Raw genomic sequence first — 18066 nt, forward strand, 5'->3', positions numbered from 1 at the left:
CTGTCTTTTTTTATCACCCCAAACATTTTCTCCTCTTCTGTTTTCATTAAAACAATTTGTTGTTGTCGTTCACGATCAATTCGTTTGATTAGACATATTGTCGTAACTATGGCAATACCCAAAATTAATGTCACAACAACTAAACTGACAACAATTACCATATTTTTGTCAATTTCACCTTCTCCTTCAAAAGCTGAAAACGTACCATTGGATTCGGCTACATTGAGATAAAATTTAGTTCTAGATGACATCGGTGGGTTTCCACTATCAGACACCATTATTTCTAGTTTATACAGTGCTGAATCATCTGGGCGAATACGTCTTGATAGAGTTAAATCACCAGTAACACGATTTAAATTAAATAAATGCCGATTATTTCCCGATTTCAATGTGTAAATTATACGAGCATTAGCAGGCTCATCTTTGTCAAAGGCTTGCATTGTTGATAACACCGTTCCTACTGAGGTTTCAAAAGGCACTTCTGCTGTGTAATTTTCAGCAGTTGGATACTGAATAATAGGCACATTGTCATTGTCATCTAAGATATAAATAGTAACATTTGCCTTATCTGAAAACCCAGGAACTTGTGGATCCTGTACATGAACTGTAAAGCTGAACTGATCATTATGTTCACGATCAAATTCTTTCTTCGTTGTGACTAAACCAGTCCGAGCATGAACACTGAAATAATCCAAAGCCCAAGAATTGATAGGAATTGAATATAGGAATTCACTGTTAGTAATAGTATCATTGTCTACAGCTGTGATGTTTCCAGCAACAGCTCCTGGTGGCTGGTTTTCCATAACATACAGAAAGAACCAGGGTCGTTTGAAATGGGGTGGCTGGTCATTTTGGTCCAAAACACTTATTACAACTTCAACAGATTGAGCATTTGGTTTACTTCCATAATCATTAGCTACAACATTGAATTTGAATTCAGGTGTTTTTTCGCGATCAAGAACTGTTTGGGCTGTAATAATACCAGATTGTTTGTCTATGGCAAAATATTTCTGGATTTTATTTTCCATAGAGTAATAAACCCTTCCATTTTCACCACTGTCCCAATCATGAGCTGAAACCTGAAGAACTTCCTCCCCTATTTGATTGTTCTCAATAATACTGGCCATATATTTTGTTTTACTGAATGCTGGAAAGTTGTCATTTTCATCCAGAACATGAACAGTGAAAGATGATGAGTTGGCTAAAGGAACTTGTCCACCGTCTCTACATGTTATTGTTACATTATGACTAGCTTGGGTTTCGTGATCCAAATTTTTACCTAGGACTATTTTATAACTGTCATCGAAAAAGTTCTCTAACAGAAAATGGGAATCACTCATAGAGCATTCTACTCTGGCATTCCTCCCACTGTCCTTGTCGGTTACAGAAACATGAGCTACAAACTTGTTCGTGTCCACAGCTTCAGAAATCTTGGTACCTTCTGGTGTGAGATTGATGTTTATTTGTGGTGCATTGTCATTCTCATCTTTAACATCAACAGTAACTAAAACACCAGATGACAAAGATGGAGATCCAGCATCATAAGCTTCTACCATAAACTGATACTGTTTGGTCAGTTCATAATCTATACTACCAATAGCAAACACTCTACCAGTTGATGGATCAATGTCAAATGCTTTTCTCACAGCGTCTGAGACTCTGGAGCTGAACCTGTAGGCAACATTACTGTTAATGCCTTCATCAGCATCAAAAGCTACTAGTTGAACCACTGTTCTGTCAGGAGGCAAGTTCTCATATACAGATACATGATAAGTTTTATTGATGAACACTGGAGGATTGTCATTAACATCAGTCACTGTAATATCAATAATCACTGATCCTGTTTTCACCGGATAACCACCATCTTGAGCAATGACCTTCACCTGAAACTGATCCCTAGTTTCTCGATCCAAAGGATGCTTCACCACAATCCCTAAATCCGAACTACCATCCCAGTTTTTGACGACTTTTAAACCAAACATACCAGCACTAGGGATTAGAGAATATGATTGGATGGAATTATTTAAACCCATGTCTTTATCCACAGCACCACTGGTTAGTAAAACATGATTAGTTGGGACAGATTCAGGCACGGTTAGACTGATTTGTGGCTGTGGGAATTGCGGACGATTGTCATTGACATCCTCGATCACCACCTTGACTTTCAATAATTTGTATAGGTCATAGTCATTTAAAATACGATCTCTCATATAAACTGCTATGTCTAGTGATACTTCACATGATATTTCTAATGGACATATAGCTTCACGGTCAATCACAGCATTAGTTCGAATTGTTGAGCTCTTTTCGTCTATTTTGAAAAGTTTGGCGTGTGGATTTCCTTGTGTGAAAAATGTAAACTTTAATCTCTGGAATTCAGATTCAGTTATATTACCATATAATAATGTATCCCTGGCAACATTTCCCACAAATGTCTCAGTTTCTTGGTTTTCTTTCAGTGTGTAAGTATATGCAATATTTTGAGCAGAAGTGGCAGATATAGACCACATGCCCAGGATGAGCAAAAATCTTCTTATAAATGCCATTTTGAATTCCATTTGTGTATCCTCAGAGCTTTTTATTGGTTAATCTGAAATCGGCACCATCATTAAGTTCCACATATTGAGAATTGTCTTTGGTATTCATTCTGCACCTGAAATGATAAAAAATATGAATTAATTTAAATATCAGAGTAGCAATGCAACAGTAAATCAGATAGATCTGAATTTTTCTTTTGTTACAAATAAAAGATAAATGCAAGACAGATGGACAAATTTGATATAACATGCAATATTTTGTCATTGAATTATTCATTAGTGTGAGATGTCAGATAGGTCCTTATCAGTGGTTGCTAAAAAGTCCATAGCAAATATGCATAAAACAATTAAGCGGAGAAAATGATCATCTTAATTAAAATGATTCAGAAGTTAGTTGAAAGTCCATTCTACAGGTTATAAAAATTTGATTGCTACCAGCTTTGCTTTAGTGGTGAATAATTCATTGTGTGTGATATTTGTTAGATTATTCCTTATCAGTAATTGTTGTATGCATAAAACAATCCATCAGTGAATAAAGAATTAGTTCAATTGACAAGACTAGAGCATTTCAGACGTACTAGAAAAAAAACTCTGACGAACTCGTCATTTACAGTTGATCAACTCAATATTTAGCTTACATTGCTTTGATCTAAACTGGGGAGTTCCAGGATATAAAGAATCGTTTGATGTTTGCCGTGGATTAATCAAACAATAACAGTTGAGGTCATCAATAATTATTTCTATCAATAAGTCGATGGAGCGCCAAGTTGAAAACTGGGTCACAAACAACTGGAAAGGCTGGAAGCCAAATCCTTTGATAAATAATAATTACCCATCCCTGATTATGAATTGATTATATCAAACAATTTTTTTTATTTCATGCTAAGAATTTATTTTTTATTCAGTTTTACAATAAATCTAACCACATGAGAAATGAAAAAGTTGACAAACCAGATTAAAGAGGCAAATAAAACAGTAGGATAAACCCAATAAATAGTTCAATGACGTTGTTAGTCTGCTTAATTTGCTCATATACCCTGGTCTCAATATTTGATTTTGCAATACCTTTTTCAAAAATAATTGTCCACATGATTGTTTTCAATCCAAAACACATCAACAGGATACAATAAGCAATTACTGTGACCACTTTATCAGTGACTAACAATATCCATATATAGACAAATTGAAGACAATATGACTAGAAATTGATAACAGATCATACAAGAAAATTGCTTACAATTTTATCCATTTACATTTCTATTTCTAGCTAAGGGTATGCAGGAAGCAGTGTCTTCTGATATCACCCAGTTAGAGTACTAAGATCGTTATTTTGAGTCCTCACCAAAGACCGGACAAATTGGAGAAGATTAATTAAAGAAGATAATGAAGGTGTACTTAGACCAGTAAAGATCAGCATCAAATGACCAGTAATTCACTAATCAATAAGATCATCTGTAATCAGATATTATTATTCTTTGACCTCAGTCTTCATCATCACCAGCTTATAGATTCAGTATAACAATAGCAAATGATCAAATATAATGATTCTTTTGAGAAAGAAAAAAATATTTTCTATCTGATTACGTTTCTGCAGAATTGCATGATAATGAAAAAATCAAAAATCCCTTTGACATTTTTGAAAGCTAAAGTATCAATGTTGGATATAAATTTAATCGTTAGAATCAGACAACTTATGTCTTTGAAAAAATCAATTTAAAGGTATCATACTTATCATTATCACAATATCAAAGTAAAGAAACAGCATGGTCACCTCATAATAGGCAATTTCCAGACAAGAGACAATTCCTGATCCTTTGATCTGTTTCCAAAGGTCTACCAGGTCTCTGGCATTTATAAAGGTACATGGTAATTCCAGGATTAGTTCTGAGACTAATTCCACATGACAGATGTCTGTATCAGTGACTGGTTTTTCAGACGAGATGAAAATTGCTGGTCAAGCTGGAAATTATCTGTAAATTGGTCACTTGGTTACTGTTAATAGCATTGCAACCTCATAAAGTCAATAATAGTGAAGGTGATTTCGTAATAACTGTTTTATTTATCTTATCAGGGAGAATGGAAAACAGTAGGTGAAACTGGAAACTTATGTATCATACTAATGTAGTATTGAGCAAAATTTAATATACATATCAAGTTTCTTGCCAGATGACACCTCAAATTAAAATCCCAGGTTTCTATTTGTCATGGTTCTTTAGTATATTGTCCTGACCTAACCCTGGCAGTGGAAGAGCTCAGTTGGTAGCGTGTTGGATTGTTGTCTGCTATGTGATAATAGGTGCTGTGGGTCGAATTTTCCTCAAGATAAGAGGATACCCATGAAATGACACACAAAAAAACAAGAATTTAATTGATTTTTATCAAAGTTGAGTATCTGGATGTTCCAGTAGAATGTCAAAACAAGATATTTTCATTTCATTGAGAGAATTATTTATGGTTCAAAATGGGTAAGAACAACTAATTCTCTTGGAGATCTGAAAGTCAATGTTCTGACCTGGTGGTCGTAGGTCAAATAAATATGGTATATTTCTGTCACTGACCCAATAAAATCTGATTTATTGAGTTAGTATGGACTGGACTAATGCAGTCTTGACCGGACACAGGCTGTCCAGTACTTATTGAATCCAGTACTGATGACTGTGATTTAATCATCTGATGTTTTGACATAAGTTTCCTACAGAATATTGAAACAAGATGACATAATTATATATCCCTGAACACTTGTCAAAATATTGTCATTGTAATTAGAACATCATCTAATGAAGTCTCTTGCTCTGCTGTCATCTGTCCCAAAACCTATCATTTTATTATTCAAGATTATTTCTTAATCTGTTTATAGTACAAATTGGTGTGTAACAATAAATATTACTGGAATTGGTCAATGAAATTACCTAATAATTATTATCTACATTGTAGAAGAATTGTAGTGTTATATCAGTCACGTTGTAAAATGAAATGAATGGAGTATTACATCCTACTTTTCTGCAACATGTGGGCTAATAATGAGTTACAGAAGAGTGTAGGCCTACTGTTGTTTTCTTACTGATGAGTTTGCTTGACTCTGAGATGGTTAAAGCTTTAGTTAAGATGCCAGATTTCTTGTAAAACAATCTTGATATGTATAAGTTGACATCCTAGTGAAAATTAATAGATAATTCAACAGAATAATATACTTTCTAGGATTAGTTCCACAAATTCTAATACCTATTTTAAAACTGTGATAAAATGACAATAAGACCAATTGTCTTGACCCAACAGAGAATGGTAATATACACTTCAGACAGATTTATTCTTTTTAATCTGATCATTTGTCAAGATAGAATGGAAAATCAATTTGTTATAAAAAGCTGACCAATTTCTGTATGATTATGATATTTTCTGTTGAAAATACAATAATTGTTAGTATGAAAAGTATGTAATATTTTTCTGTTGATGATAGATACATATTGAGGAGCAGCCAGTTCCAAATAAGTACCTTCTGATGAGGTGTACCAGTATATACAAAATGCCTCCATAGAAAACAGAAGATAAAACTCCAGTACTTTTAATTGTGTTGAATAATTAGTAACTTCATTATCATTATTTCACTCATAAACAAACTGCATGAGATCGTAAAGTACAAGTCAATTGGTTATAAAGTATTGGTAAAGTACTATTTACTCTATTATTATTGAAGTATATTCATATTCCACATTTTTACTATGAGTTATTGTTCTGAGTTCAATAGGAATGGTGTAAACTAGCATATTGATAATATAATTAGTATTAATAGGATGCTTGGTCTCTTCCTTTCTAATTAGATTTTCACACCTTTTCCATGTATTCTCTAGAAACAACAGAATACAAGCACCTGTTTCACGCTTCCATTTGTTCTGTCATTATATCTTTAACACCTATTTTCTGTGTCTTTGATCAATTGACAGATTACCAAGAGAGTCATTATGTGGACAAATTCAAGACAAAGATCTGTAGGTACTAACTCAAAGTTACTTTTATGCTGAAGTAAATTACAAAGCAGTTGTCATGGTAGGACTCTGACATGTGAAAGTGAAACAGCCACAGTTCAATATCTTGTAAGAAAATGAAGATGTAAACTCAAAGCTGCATTCATTAGATACATACAGTTTTTACTTCAGTAAGATTTAAACATGGAAGTGAGAGGACAATAGAGAACCACACATAAAGCTGTAGTTATCTCTAGCCCAATATTATCAATAAAGCAAAATCCATCTTTTCAATAATAAAGAACAACCAAGCGTACTGCACCTGCCAAGATCCTGTTATTGTGACTTATAAAATAACAGACTTTAATACTAAAAATTTCATCAATCCATAATAATAATGATTATCTTTTTGGTTCATTTATTTTTTAAAAAGTGAAGCTAAACTAGGTATTTGTTCACCTACAACCCGCTGGCTACTTTGTAAAAAAAAAAAGGCTGTCATTATTTTTTTTTTTGCGTAATTATAAAATCACACCTTTTGCATGTCAATCAATTTATATTATATAAATGTATATAATTATAGAAAATCTGTGTATATTACAACTTCATTAGTCCTGTGTGATTTCTACAATAGTTTGTCTTATTCCATCTTGTTATTATCTTAACTCGTAATTTTATTGCTAATGATGTGTGATCTATCTTAAAGGCCAACCACTTCTAATCATAAGAAGAAAATTGAAATGAACATATCCAATTTGCAAATTCTAACGTGCACAAGCAAAAAATTATTGCCCTTCATTTCTTCAGATTCAAGACTAGATTTATAATAAAGATTCAAAATGTCAACTTGCTATTTCAAATGATTATTCAAAGAAACAGCATTTATTGGCACATATGTGTTCAATTTCAGTTTAAAGCAGAGAACATTGTTGACCCTGAACATTCTCAAAACAACCTGTTCTAATATTATTTATGCCAGCTGCTAATATCCTTTATACGAAGCTTAATCTTATCACAAAAAAATTGGTAAAAATTTTAGCAATCAATGTGATTAATTGGAAGGATAAAATTTTTTTCTCTTTGTTCCAGTCATATTAGGTTTAAGGAGTCTATAGAATTTCAGGAGTACTGAGGCACCATAAACATTCTGATATTCAAAGCTTTTAAAACAATATCCACACATCTATATTAATAAAGAATAGACTGCATTGATTTATCAATATATAGAGATCAAAAATAACAGATTGACAATTCAGCAAATCTAATTTTATTCTACAATGTATTTTATTGATAATTTTTGTCAATATTTAGTTTATTATTATACTGAGTTAATGAAATCTATCAATATTTAATTCTATAATCTAATGATGTATTGTTATATTATTTCATATTAGTAAGAGTATTGTTAGTGTCTTTACCATAAGAGAATAGTACTATTATTTCAATTCTGCTTCTATGAATAGAGCAAAGTTATTTGTTAATTTCAATTCTTAGTGAACCAAAATTAAGGATTTTTTTGTATTATATCTCCCAAAGAATTCAGAGATAATTATTTTTCTAGTTAAATTTTTTTGATTTTGAATTCCTTATGGCCAGCACCATTCTAGCTACATGATCTTTAACAGTTATTTAAGATAAATGATTAAATTTTAGAGATGTTGATCTCAAGTTATGGTATTCAATTAATTAATTCCTAATAGAATTATAGAAGTTAGGAAGTGTGGTGCCATCAGGGAATATTTACTAAGAACTGGCAACAGAAATCAATTCCATGAATCAGCAACTAGTAAATCATTTTGAAAATTGGCTACAAAATGTTCACCCATATTCTGTCATGGTTTTTTTATCAGTATTATTTGCCTTATGCAAATTGTCTGATTGAACTGTCTCCCAAAACACATCCTGCAAATGCTTGGTGTATTCTGGTTATGAAACTCGGAGATAGACAAGAAACTTGCATAGTACAGGAATGAAACTTTGAAAAGAACAATGAGAAGGATTCTTATAAAACATAAAATGGAAAAGATAAAATATCACAAAATGGACAAGGAACTGAAGGGATAAAAATGGTTATTATCTGAAGACAGTGTATAGTTGATGAGGTATTATTATCTAACTGATAACTTTATTTAATAGTCAGGATGTCAATGTTTAATTGTTAAGTTATCATCTTCTAACTCATTCTACTAGAATCAATATCCAGTTATCAGTTAGATATTTCTTCTCAAATCACATCAAGATATCTTCATTTTCCACTCATTTTAACCTCAAGAATAGCATCAGTTCAGTGCTAGGTTTTTAATGTTTTAATGGTTATATAAAAGTCAAAGATTAAACTCTGAAAGTAGTTTATTATCCAGAAAAACAGTTTGAATGGACTTGGTTAAATGTTGTTTTATTGTACAGGTTTTTATCTTTGATAGTTTATTAAGTCTGAACAGAATACTTAATGATTTGTTTTGTAACTCATTTTTACTGAACTATAGTTGCTTATTTTTTTTAGGTTTAAACTCCTAGCAGTCTGTACACAGCTTACCCTGATCACTTTCCACATTGAGGAATGCTTCAAGACAGTTTTCCAGAGATATTATTTGTCAAGTTGACAAACCTAGGTGGAGAGAGGCATAAGTTGCTCTGGAAGAGTGAGCAAAATATTAGGTGTTTTACCCTTTCATGCACAAAATCATAGGCTGAGAGTAATTTCAAACACAAGACAAATTATAATTCATTTTATTGAGACATCCCTAAGATGATTCTGTTCATATTTACCAAGAATTCCTAATGGTAATCATTTAATATGTAAACTACCTGCAAGGCTTCTTCATTCACTTTCATTCACTAGTATTTACATTCCTTCATTCCACTCTTACATGTTATCAGTGGCTTCACTTTTAAATACAGTGTTGTAACATGCTGCATTCGACTCTTCATTTCCGCTGAGATATTTTTATTGACATTGCCAATCACACAACTGATTGCAATGCTTTCAATGTTTTTACACATTTCACTAAAATCAGCATAAAACTGCACGTTATTGACAAAGGCTTCAGTGTCAATAATAATTTAGATGCTCCTATTTTAAACCCTCTGTTTTTAATGTCAATGAAGTCTTAACTTGCTGAAACAATTGTGCCATGGAATTCATTTATCAATATTTGTCAGAATTGTCCAAATTAAACACTTTTTCTTGCCTTTTGTAATGAAATTAATGGGTAGTAATGTGGTAAAAACTCCTTAAAATTAAGACATTTTAATAATGAATGTCTAATTTGACAGTTATTCAAAATGACTTCTTAGTTTTAACAAATGACAATTACGTTTCTTGTTTCATTTTTTTGTCATATTTGAGATGAATTTTCAAGTTTTATTAAGGCCTATTGATGTGGGTCTAATTGCCTTTTCTTGTAGTTTTTGTCTAAATTTGATATGTTTACTGATTAGAGAGTAGTTTAGGATGTCATTCGCATGATGGCCAATTGTCACTTTTTATATGATCAATTGTTTTTAAACAATATTTTAGTTGCTTGTATTGTTTTCAAAATTTTGTGTCGACTTTTTGGTACTCAGTTACAATGAAAGACAATTAAGAACAATCTAGAGGGTCTGAATATTTGTTTGAGTATCCTGATGACTGGTGGTTTATCATTTCCTTGGTGTCAAGGCATTCTCATGCTTGATTCAATTTCTGGTGTTGGCAACTTATACCTTAGTTATTTTTGATTTTGGTAACCAAAATTTGGTTGCCAACTAATATAAAATTGAGATCAATCCTAATTCTATGCCTCTTTCTATTCTCATGAAAATTGGCTACTGAATGCAGTCTGCTAAAATTAAACTTTTGGATAGAAAGAGAATTGGCTCACTCTTTTTTGATTGAAACATGAAACATATATATATAGCAGACATTTCCCTATTATACCAATCCCAACAACTAGGCACATCAATTCAAAAACGAATGAAAGGGAAAAAACATAACATTTTGGTTTGAACAAATAAGTTTTCTGTAAGTAAGAAATATTTATGATGCTACAAAACCTTTTGAACATTTAATCTTAATTTCATAAAATTGTGTGAAGATATTTCTTATTTCACAAGCTTGTCATTTTATCATACATTGCTCTTGTGGTTTTTATCAGAACTATAAAACTCAGAGTTGTTTAAAATGTCAGTATGGAATATAACTGAGCTAAATGCCATCAGAGGTTGATTATTAAAGAAATATTGGGAACAGTTATTATCAGAGTTCCAGTGGTGTGAACTTTAACTATGTTAATATCATATTAGTTTATTAGATTATAATCTAAATTAGTTTATCTTTTCTAATATTTTTATATAATTACACATCATTTAGATTAAAATGACTATTGAGAAATAACTTAAAAACTTTATAACAGCCATTGAAACTCAATAACATAATTTTACAACTGTGCCTCTCTTTTTTAAGGATCTTACTTTGAAATGTACGCCATTTTAATGAAATTTATTATCTAATGTCTCCCGTAGACGTTTCGGTTTCTACAAGACTGTTTTTAAGAAATTTAAACAGTGTGGCATTGGCAGAGGATATAATATAGAACTTTGCAGAGAGAGCATTTAGGACCACGGTTATGGAACAAGTTACCTGTACAGTTAAAGACCCATCATTTTGAAGTACCTTTACCTAATAAGACCTGTGTGTGTCTATAGATACTGATTAATGTAGATTATTATATCTGTGCTTGTAGAGTGCCATTGAATTCTCACATCAGAGCAGTAATGAGCGTTATGCTAGATTCAATTATCTTAATAGTAAAAGCACTTTTTTTACGTGGACTGTTTTTTAAAATGCACTAGGTGAATAATAATCCTATTACATATGTGTTGGCCAACTTTGATGGGTTTTTGATATGATTTTTATAGGGTGTAAATTTTCAGTAAAGAATATGGGTTATAGTTAGTAGGAATTTAGTGCTAGTAAAATCCTGGTGTCATCTCTATCTTCATTATAAATTGCGGCAGACGGCAATTCCATCAAACGACCGACGACAATTTCTGCTATTCACTTAACCAGACGTGTAAAGTTAACCTATGTCTAGGTATATAAATATAATCATACACAAGTCTTCAGAATTCACACAAATCAACATTAATAATAATTCCCTAGTCTGGACAATCATCAAAGACTCTTTGTCTGGATAATCACAACTAATGAAACAGTCAATGGACTTGATTATCAAGTTAATTTACTTATAGATTGAAAAACAATTATTCATACTAATACTCAACTATTTCTGTCTGAAAGGTAAAAAATCAGAAGATTTTTGAGTATATTGTGTTTGAAACACTTATCGGCATTATCCCATTAGACTTCACTTTCATGTCCAGAATCTATTTTATCCTTAAAAGAGTTTGGAATTAATCATTTGAAAATTTCTTGACTTGAAATTAAGTATAAAATCTTTTAGTCTCAAAAATGTCCGATAAGATTTCAAACAAATCCCCTTTGACGTCTGGGCCAGATTGTACCAAGTTGGTGAAACAAACTATGTTTGAAATTAGTTTCTTTTTGTGATCAAAATTAGGTTGAATTATGTACCAAACCGTGATTTGTTCTGGCCAGATAGCAGCTTGTCAAATTGACATTGAATAATGGTTATAACAAAATATAAAGATCATCAATTCCACAGGAAGCATTTCCAATAAACTGAATTGAAAGAAAGCTAAATTGATGTCTACTAAAGAAATAAAATAAATTGATTTGATTTTCTCATTTATTCAGCTTCAGTGGACCCAGGTTTGACTGGTAGTTGATGAAATTACTGCTCCGAGTTTCTGGGACTGAGAAAATTTGAACTGATTTCGATTGACATCATATTATTTATCACTAGTGAACTGAATTATTTTATCGGTTAGGGTATGACAGATTTGAGACTTATGGAAATTCTAATCCTAATTGGACCAGACTATCTTAGCTGATGTTCAAACATGTGAAGCAGTACATGGAAATATTGACAGACAGATGGGAATCTTAAATCCTTTAAAATTAATTACAAAATCAGATTATCATGATTTTTAGGTAGAAAAAAACACCTTAATATATGTATAATAGTATAATATGGATGTTAGAATGTTGGCTCAGGGAAAAAAAGCATTACAAAGTAGATATGCCAGTATCAAAAGGAATCCAAGATGAAGAAACATTAAAGGGCAAAAGTTTAAGTAATGCCTCTAAGAATCATAAAGCATGTTCAATAACTATATCAAATTGAAGGAAAACTAATGATCTTAATGATCAAGACAAAATCTTAATCAAAGACATATTAATATAATTATCAGCATTATTTATAATTATATAGTAAAAGCATCTATAATTATAATACAAGATATATTTCTAGAATATTGAAAGACGATACAATATTCTAATTACCAACTAATATACTATTCCATTCTTTAATTAAAGTGACCAATATCACCATTCTGCTTCATTTCAGACGTGATTGAACAGAAGTTGTCGTTTCTGTCTTCTGAAGACAGATCTTCTGTTATCCATGATGACCAATAGGTGATTCATCACTGTCTCTTTAGACCCTGGTACTATACCATCAGGGTACCAGATTTATCATTGGTTCATATTCATTTCTTGCCGAGGCTCTCTCAACTTGACTCAAGTTTATTGCAAAGAAGCCCCACGATTCAGTATTATTTCTTGATTGTGTAAAATGAAACATGACAATAATTTTATTGACTGACAACTTGTAATAGGCTACTAAATTTTCTGTAGCATCAATTTAACAATAAGGATACTAAAGCAGACAGTTGTCGCCAAAGTTAATATGGCTCCTGTTATCAAATATCTCAAAAATTTTAGACCACTTTATGCCTTACTACAATTCTGTTTATCATTGAAATATATATATACAAGTGTTACTGATGAAAACACTTCTTTCTTACATTGACAAGCACATTTCAATTTATCACCTTCATGTCCATTTCTGTTTTATTGCATCTTAATTTGGTAAAAACTGACTCAACTGTCAATTAAACCATTTTAATTCCTTTTTTTCCCATGGCAGATTTCAATGATAGTTCGGAATAATTGCCACTCGACATCCAGAATGAAAGACAGATGGAATTATGGGTAATATCTGATTAATTCTGATGTTTTTATCGTATAATCTTGTTAGGTTACCATTTTATTCAGATGTCAATCATACAGCAGTCATTTGAACTATCGTCTGAATCATTGACTTGAACATGTCTGCTGGGATGTGTAATAGCTGGAAACTTTCGCAGATGATCATCCTATCCATGCTTTTTGACCAAATATCAAATCAACTCACATTGTGTCATTTTGCAAATCTTGTTCGTCTGAAAATGCTCTATTAGATATTTCAAACAAATTTCTCAAAAATAAAACATTTTCAGGATATATTTGTCTTTTTCTTCAAATTTTAGACAGTAATTTTGTCAATAACAGGATGTTTGAAATAATTACATCAATTTAATTTTTTTCAGGCATTTTGAAGTATGTGAAACATGTATATAAACACAAGTTTTTAATTTTGATCAAAGTTTTCGCTAGAGATGTTTATGTCTCTTCAATTGCTTAAAAACATTTACTACTGAGATTCTGTGAAAGATTAGACCAATTATATTAATTTTCTGTTTCCTATTTACATCATTGTAAATTAACTTAGTTTTTTTTATGAACATTGGTTTTTAAATGAATAAATATGTTGAATTTCTAACACTTTCTCACTTATTTATTGTTTAGACCTGTGTTAAGCTCAATATTAATGCCCAATTATTTCAGAAGTTTTTAAATTTGAAATTATTATTGTCTACTGAAAGTGGTGACGCCAACCTCTCGAGACTGGGGGTATATAGGGGGCAAACAGACTCAATGGACAACTTTCAAGGCTACATTAAAACTACAGGAACTCTATGGAGGCGCCATAGTCGCAAATCTTTCATAGAGCATTTGAGAGGGTTCTCCTAAGATAATTTGTGAAAAATTGATTTGGTGTTCTGACATATTTTGGAACAAAATATTATAAAAATCTTATTTTTAAATTTAGAAATATAGTGTTTACAATTTGATGTGCAAACCATTTTATTAAGGGAACATATGCCCCCCCTGCCTACCAATTGGTCACTTTCTGATATGTGCATCCAATATGTTTTAAATGTGAGATCCCATCTACAGGTAAAATTTCTCTATATGATAATGAACAGCAAGCCTACTTTGTAGCATAATTCATCAGTTTGACTTCTCAACTTAAAAAATCTACATTATGATTAATTATTCATATTTCGATGTTTGATAAACTTATAAAGGTTTTTTTTTTTAAGAAGAAAAGATCCAGTATGATTTAGACCTCCATGTTGTTTCATATCAAATTTTAACAAGCAATTAACAGAAAGGTTAAAGGGAAAATAATCTGAGAAAAATGAGAATTACATAAAAATATTTGCCATGAAGATAATAGTTATCTTGAAACCAAGTTTATCTCACAGTTTTATATGAGAAATGTGTGAAAACAACAACCATTTGGTACATTTTATGATAATAGCTCAGACCAAATGTTTATTGAGCAAAATTTACATGCTGTTTCTTTTGTTTTTTATGCATCAAAAGATAACTGAATGATTTAATAATATAAGGACATTTTCACAAAAAAAGTCTTTGTCAAATCTTTGTTTTTACGTAAACCATATCTTTAGCTTGAAGGTCCAATACATATCAATGTCTTGGTTTTCATTTTGGACGAATAACTAAAGCTTGAGCAAGAAATTTTTTTTTTAACATATAAGGCATTAATTGCTAAAAACACAAATTAACTCTCTAGTTCATTAGTTCACTACTAAATTTATCAAATATTGGTGATTCATGTTTTATCCATTTCCCAAGGATAAAAAATACCTCAAATAACTTTCTTCAATAAAGGCACCATTTCATTCACAATAAACCAAAATGAACTAATCATATTTTACGACTTTTCACAAATAAAAATGTGTAAAAGCAATTTTCTTGGCTATTAATTTTAATAGTTAGATACAAGAGGATATTGGTGCAATGTTCATAATTCTGGTTATTTACAGTCACTTGAGGGCTTTATCTGATTATAGTGCAGTAGTAACTTATTTAATTTTCTTACAATTCATAGATGTGTCATGCTGTACACAGGATGCAAGCTCAATTGGTTTTTCTCAGTTTTGTCAGCTTTCTGACATGACATGACCATTTACTTTTTCAGACGATGTTTTGTCACGTTTACCTCAGATGGCCTTTGAAATCCCATACCACAGAAGAGGTTTGATAGCATATACTTCTCATGACAGTCAAGTCAAGAGAAAATCTTGCGTAAATTATGAAATGAAGCTTTTCAGGACAAATGGGATCTGTAGTTAAGGCTCACGTGCGGTCTTGATCAGAGATTTTTGTGGCTGACTAGAGTCTTGCCAAAAGTTTCCCCTACTGGCAAGGGTACACAAGGTCGTTTTCCTCCATGTTGATAATCACACACGGAGCATGCAATCTGATTGGATGATGACGGTCTGTCTTGCAGACAGTAAAATTATTGAAGACAATAATCCTAATAATAATTATTATAAATCCTGTTGGGATGCAATAATCTTGTGTCGTGGAAAATTTTACTCAAGACTCTTATTTATTTTTTAAAAATAAAAATGAGGCCAAGTGGCCAAGTCTGGTATTCCAAGAATAAAAGGACCAAAAATTAAAGACTCTTAAAGTCATATTTAGATCATACAACCTTTCTAAAAGACTTCAACAAATTAGATGACTCATCTTAAAAGGTTCCGTTATAAAAGCTGAATCAGGGACAGTAACTCAGCCATGACGGAACATGATGTGTTAAAAAGTTGTGAGTATTGAGTATATAGTGAGTACAAGATTAACCGATTTGTCCCAATCAATAGAGCAGTCTGGCGAAACGTGGGAAGCCAATTTCAATCATGTTCAATCTAATAGGCTCTTTCACCAGTTTATTTGTCATTGATTACCGATCATCAACTTTGGCTGGATTTGGTTAACGATTAGATGAAAGTACATCAGTGTATTAGTCCATTAGAAACATCGGTTGTCTGTCTAATTGTCATTGTTTGTCCAGGAGAAAAGCTCTTTTTAAGTCTTTGATACTCAGCAGGATAGAGGAAGTTTTTCTAATAGTTTAATTAATATTCAGTCAGTCACGCTACCTTACCACAATCTGCTTACAAAGCAACTAACTTCAGCTTTCCATTAATGTTTCTATACCCTGGAATTTTATGGACCATTCTCATTTCTTTACTCTTCTGAAATTTACTTTGGTTTTCTTTGGTAGCAGGTTGAAAGGGTCACATGGAAAAAGCATCTTGTCTTTTAGGTGAACATTGAACTGAGGCAATGTAGAAATATAGGCTGTGCACATTGAAGATCTCACAAATTAGAAATTGAAAAAGAGGATAATGACACCATCCAATTTGCAATTTCCAGTCTTGCCCACGAACCCAATCAGTTGCAGAAAAGTAAGATCCAAATCTCCCTTTTTATTTCAGTGTAGATTATTGTTACCCTAAAGGATCTGGTTAACTTTTTTTTCCCTGAAATATGTAGGACCATTCAAGAGTTTAAGATTTACCACAGCTGTTATAAATGTTATGAGAAAATATTACTGGGATTGAAAAGTTGAAACATGTTAGTGAACTTCTTAATGACTGATAACTAGATTTCAACCATAAAAACTGGTAATATATTATGGATTGGTGCCAAAATCATTGAACACTAATACTGACGTTACTTCTAAACTAAAAAAGGGATTTAATAATGTGATGCTTATAATCAATATCAGAATCATTAATGCCGCCATTTTTTGGATAGGTGATGAAACTGCATAGAAAATGAAATGAATGGTGCAGCTTATTTCAGACTTTATATCATAAATGTGTGTGGCAAAAATTTTGCATTTATACATTTGTTCAATAGCAAATTCATAGCAACTGCTAAACCTTGATAAACTATTGTTCCTTGTATTAATAAATGAAATAAATAACTTGGTATTGATCTATATCTAATCAAAATAATCCAGCTTGAATCTTCCTTTCAGGCAATTCAAATTGACAAAATAAATCTATAGCATTCAGACAAACCAATACTTTTATATAGAATAGAGGTTCCTGTTATTCTACGGAAACAATCAACCAGTTAAAAGCGGCAGTATTGACTAATGTCCAGTGTAGGTAAAAATACAATAGAGATTAGCGTGAGCACTCTCTCGTTTGTCATAAAAACACAATTTCCTTATTGGAGTCACATTCTAGATGGAATAGAAAAACCAATATGGCTCTATCATATTAAGTTCCTGCTTTTCCTCAGAGACAAAGCCTGTCACTATGAAAACTGTCTAGTTGGGATTAGTTACTAAAAGTACTCTCTTGCTTTTTAATGTAATCCAATATTAGTCACTTTGTTAAAATGAATATTATTTAAGGATGAACAATATGATTGTCTCAGTATGAGATGTAGAAACCTTTTACTAGATATTGGCATCCATCATGCCTTTACAAAGGAGTAACCTTAATAATAA

At 31.6% G+C, this 18066-nt stretch overlaps 1 protein-coding gene across 1 annotated transcript; it reads right to left on the reverse strand.

Annotated features, from left to right (window-relative positions):
• Positions 1–209: 209 nt before the first annotated feature.
• On the reverse strand, positions 210–2171 carry LOTGIDRAFT_71700 (hypothetical protein; the record flags this gene model as incomplete). Its single annotated transcript, XM_009057019.1, has 1 exon — positions 210–2171. A coding segment is annotated over one exon (1962 nt), but the record flags the coding sequence as incomplete, so codon positions are not given.
• Positions 2172–18066: the final 15895 nt, after the last annotated feature.

Source organism: Lottia gigantea, assembly GCF_000327385.1.
Source record: "Lottia gigantea unplaced genomic scaffold LOTGIsca_3, whole genome shotgun sequence".
Taxonomy (NCBI): domain Eukaryota; kingdom Metazoa; phylum Mollusca; class Gastropoda; family Lottiidae; genus Lottia; species Lottia gigantea.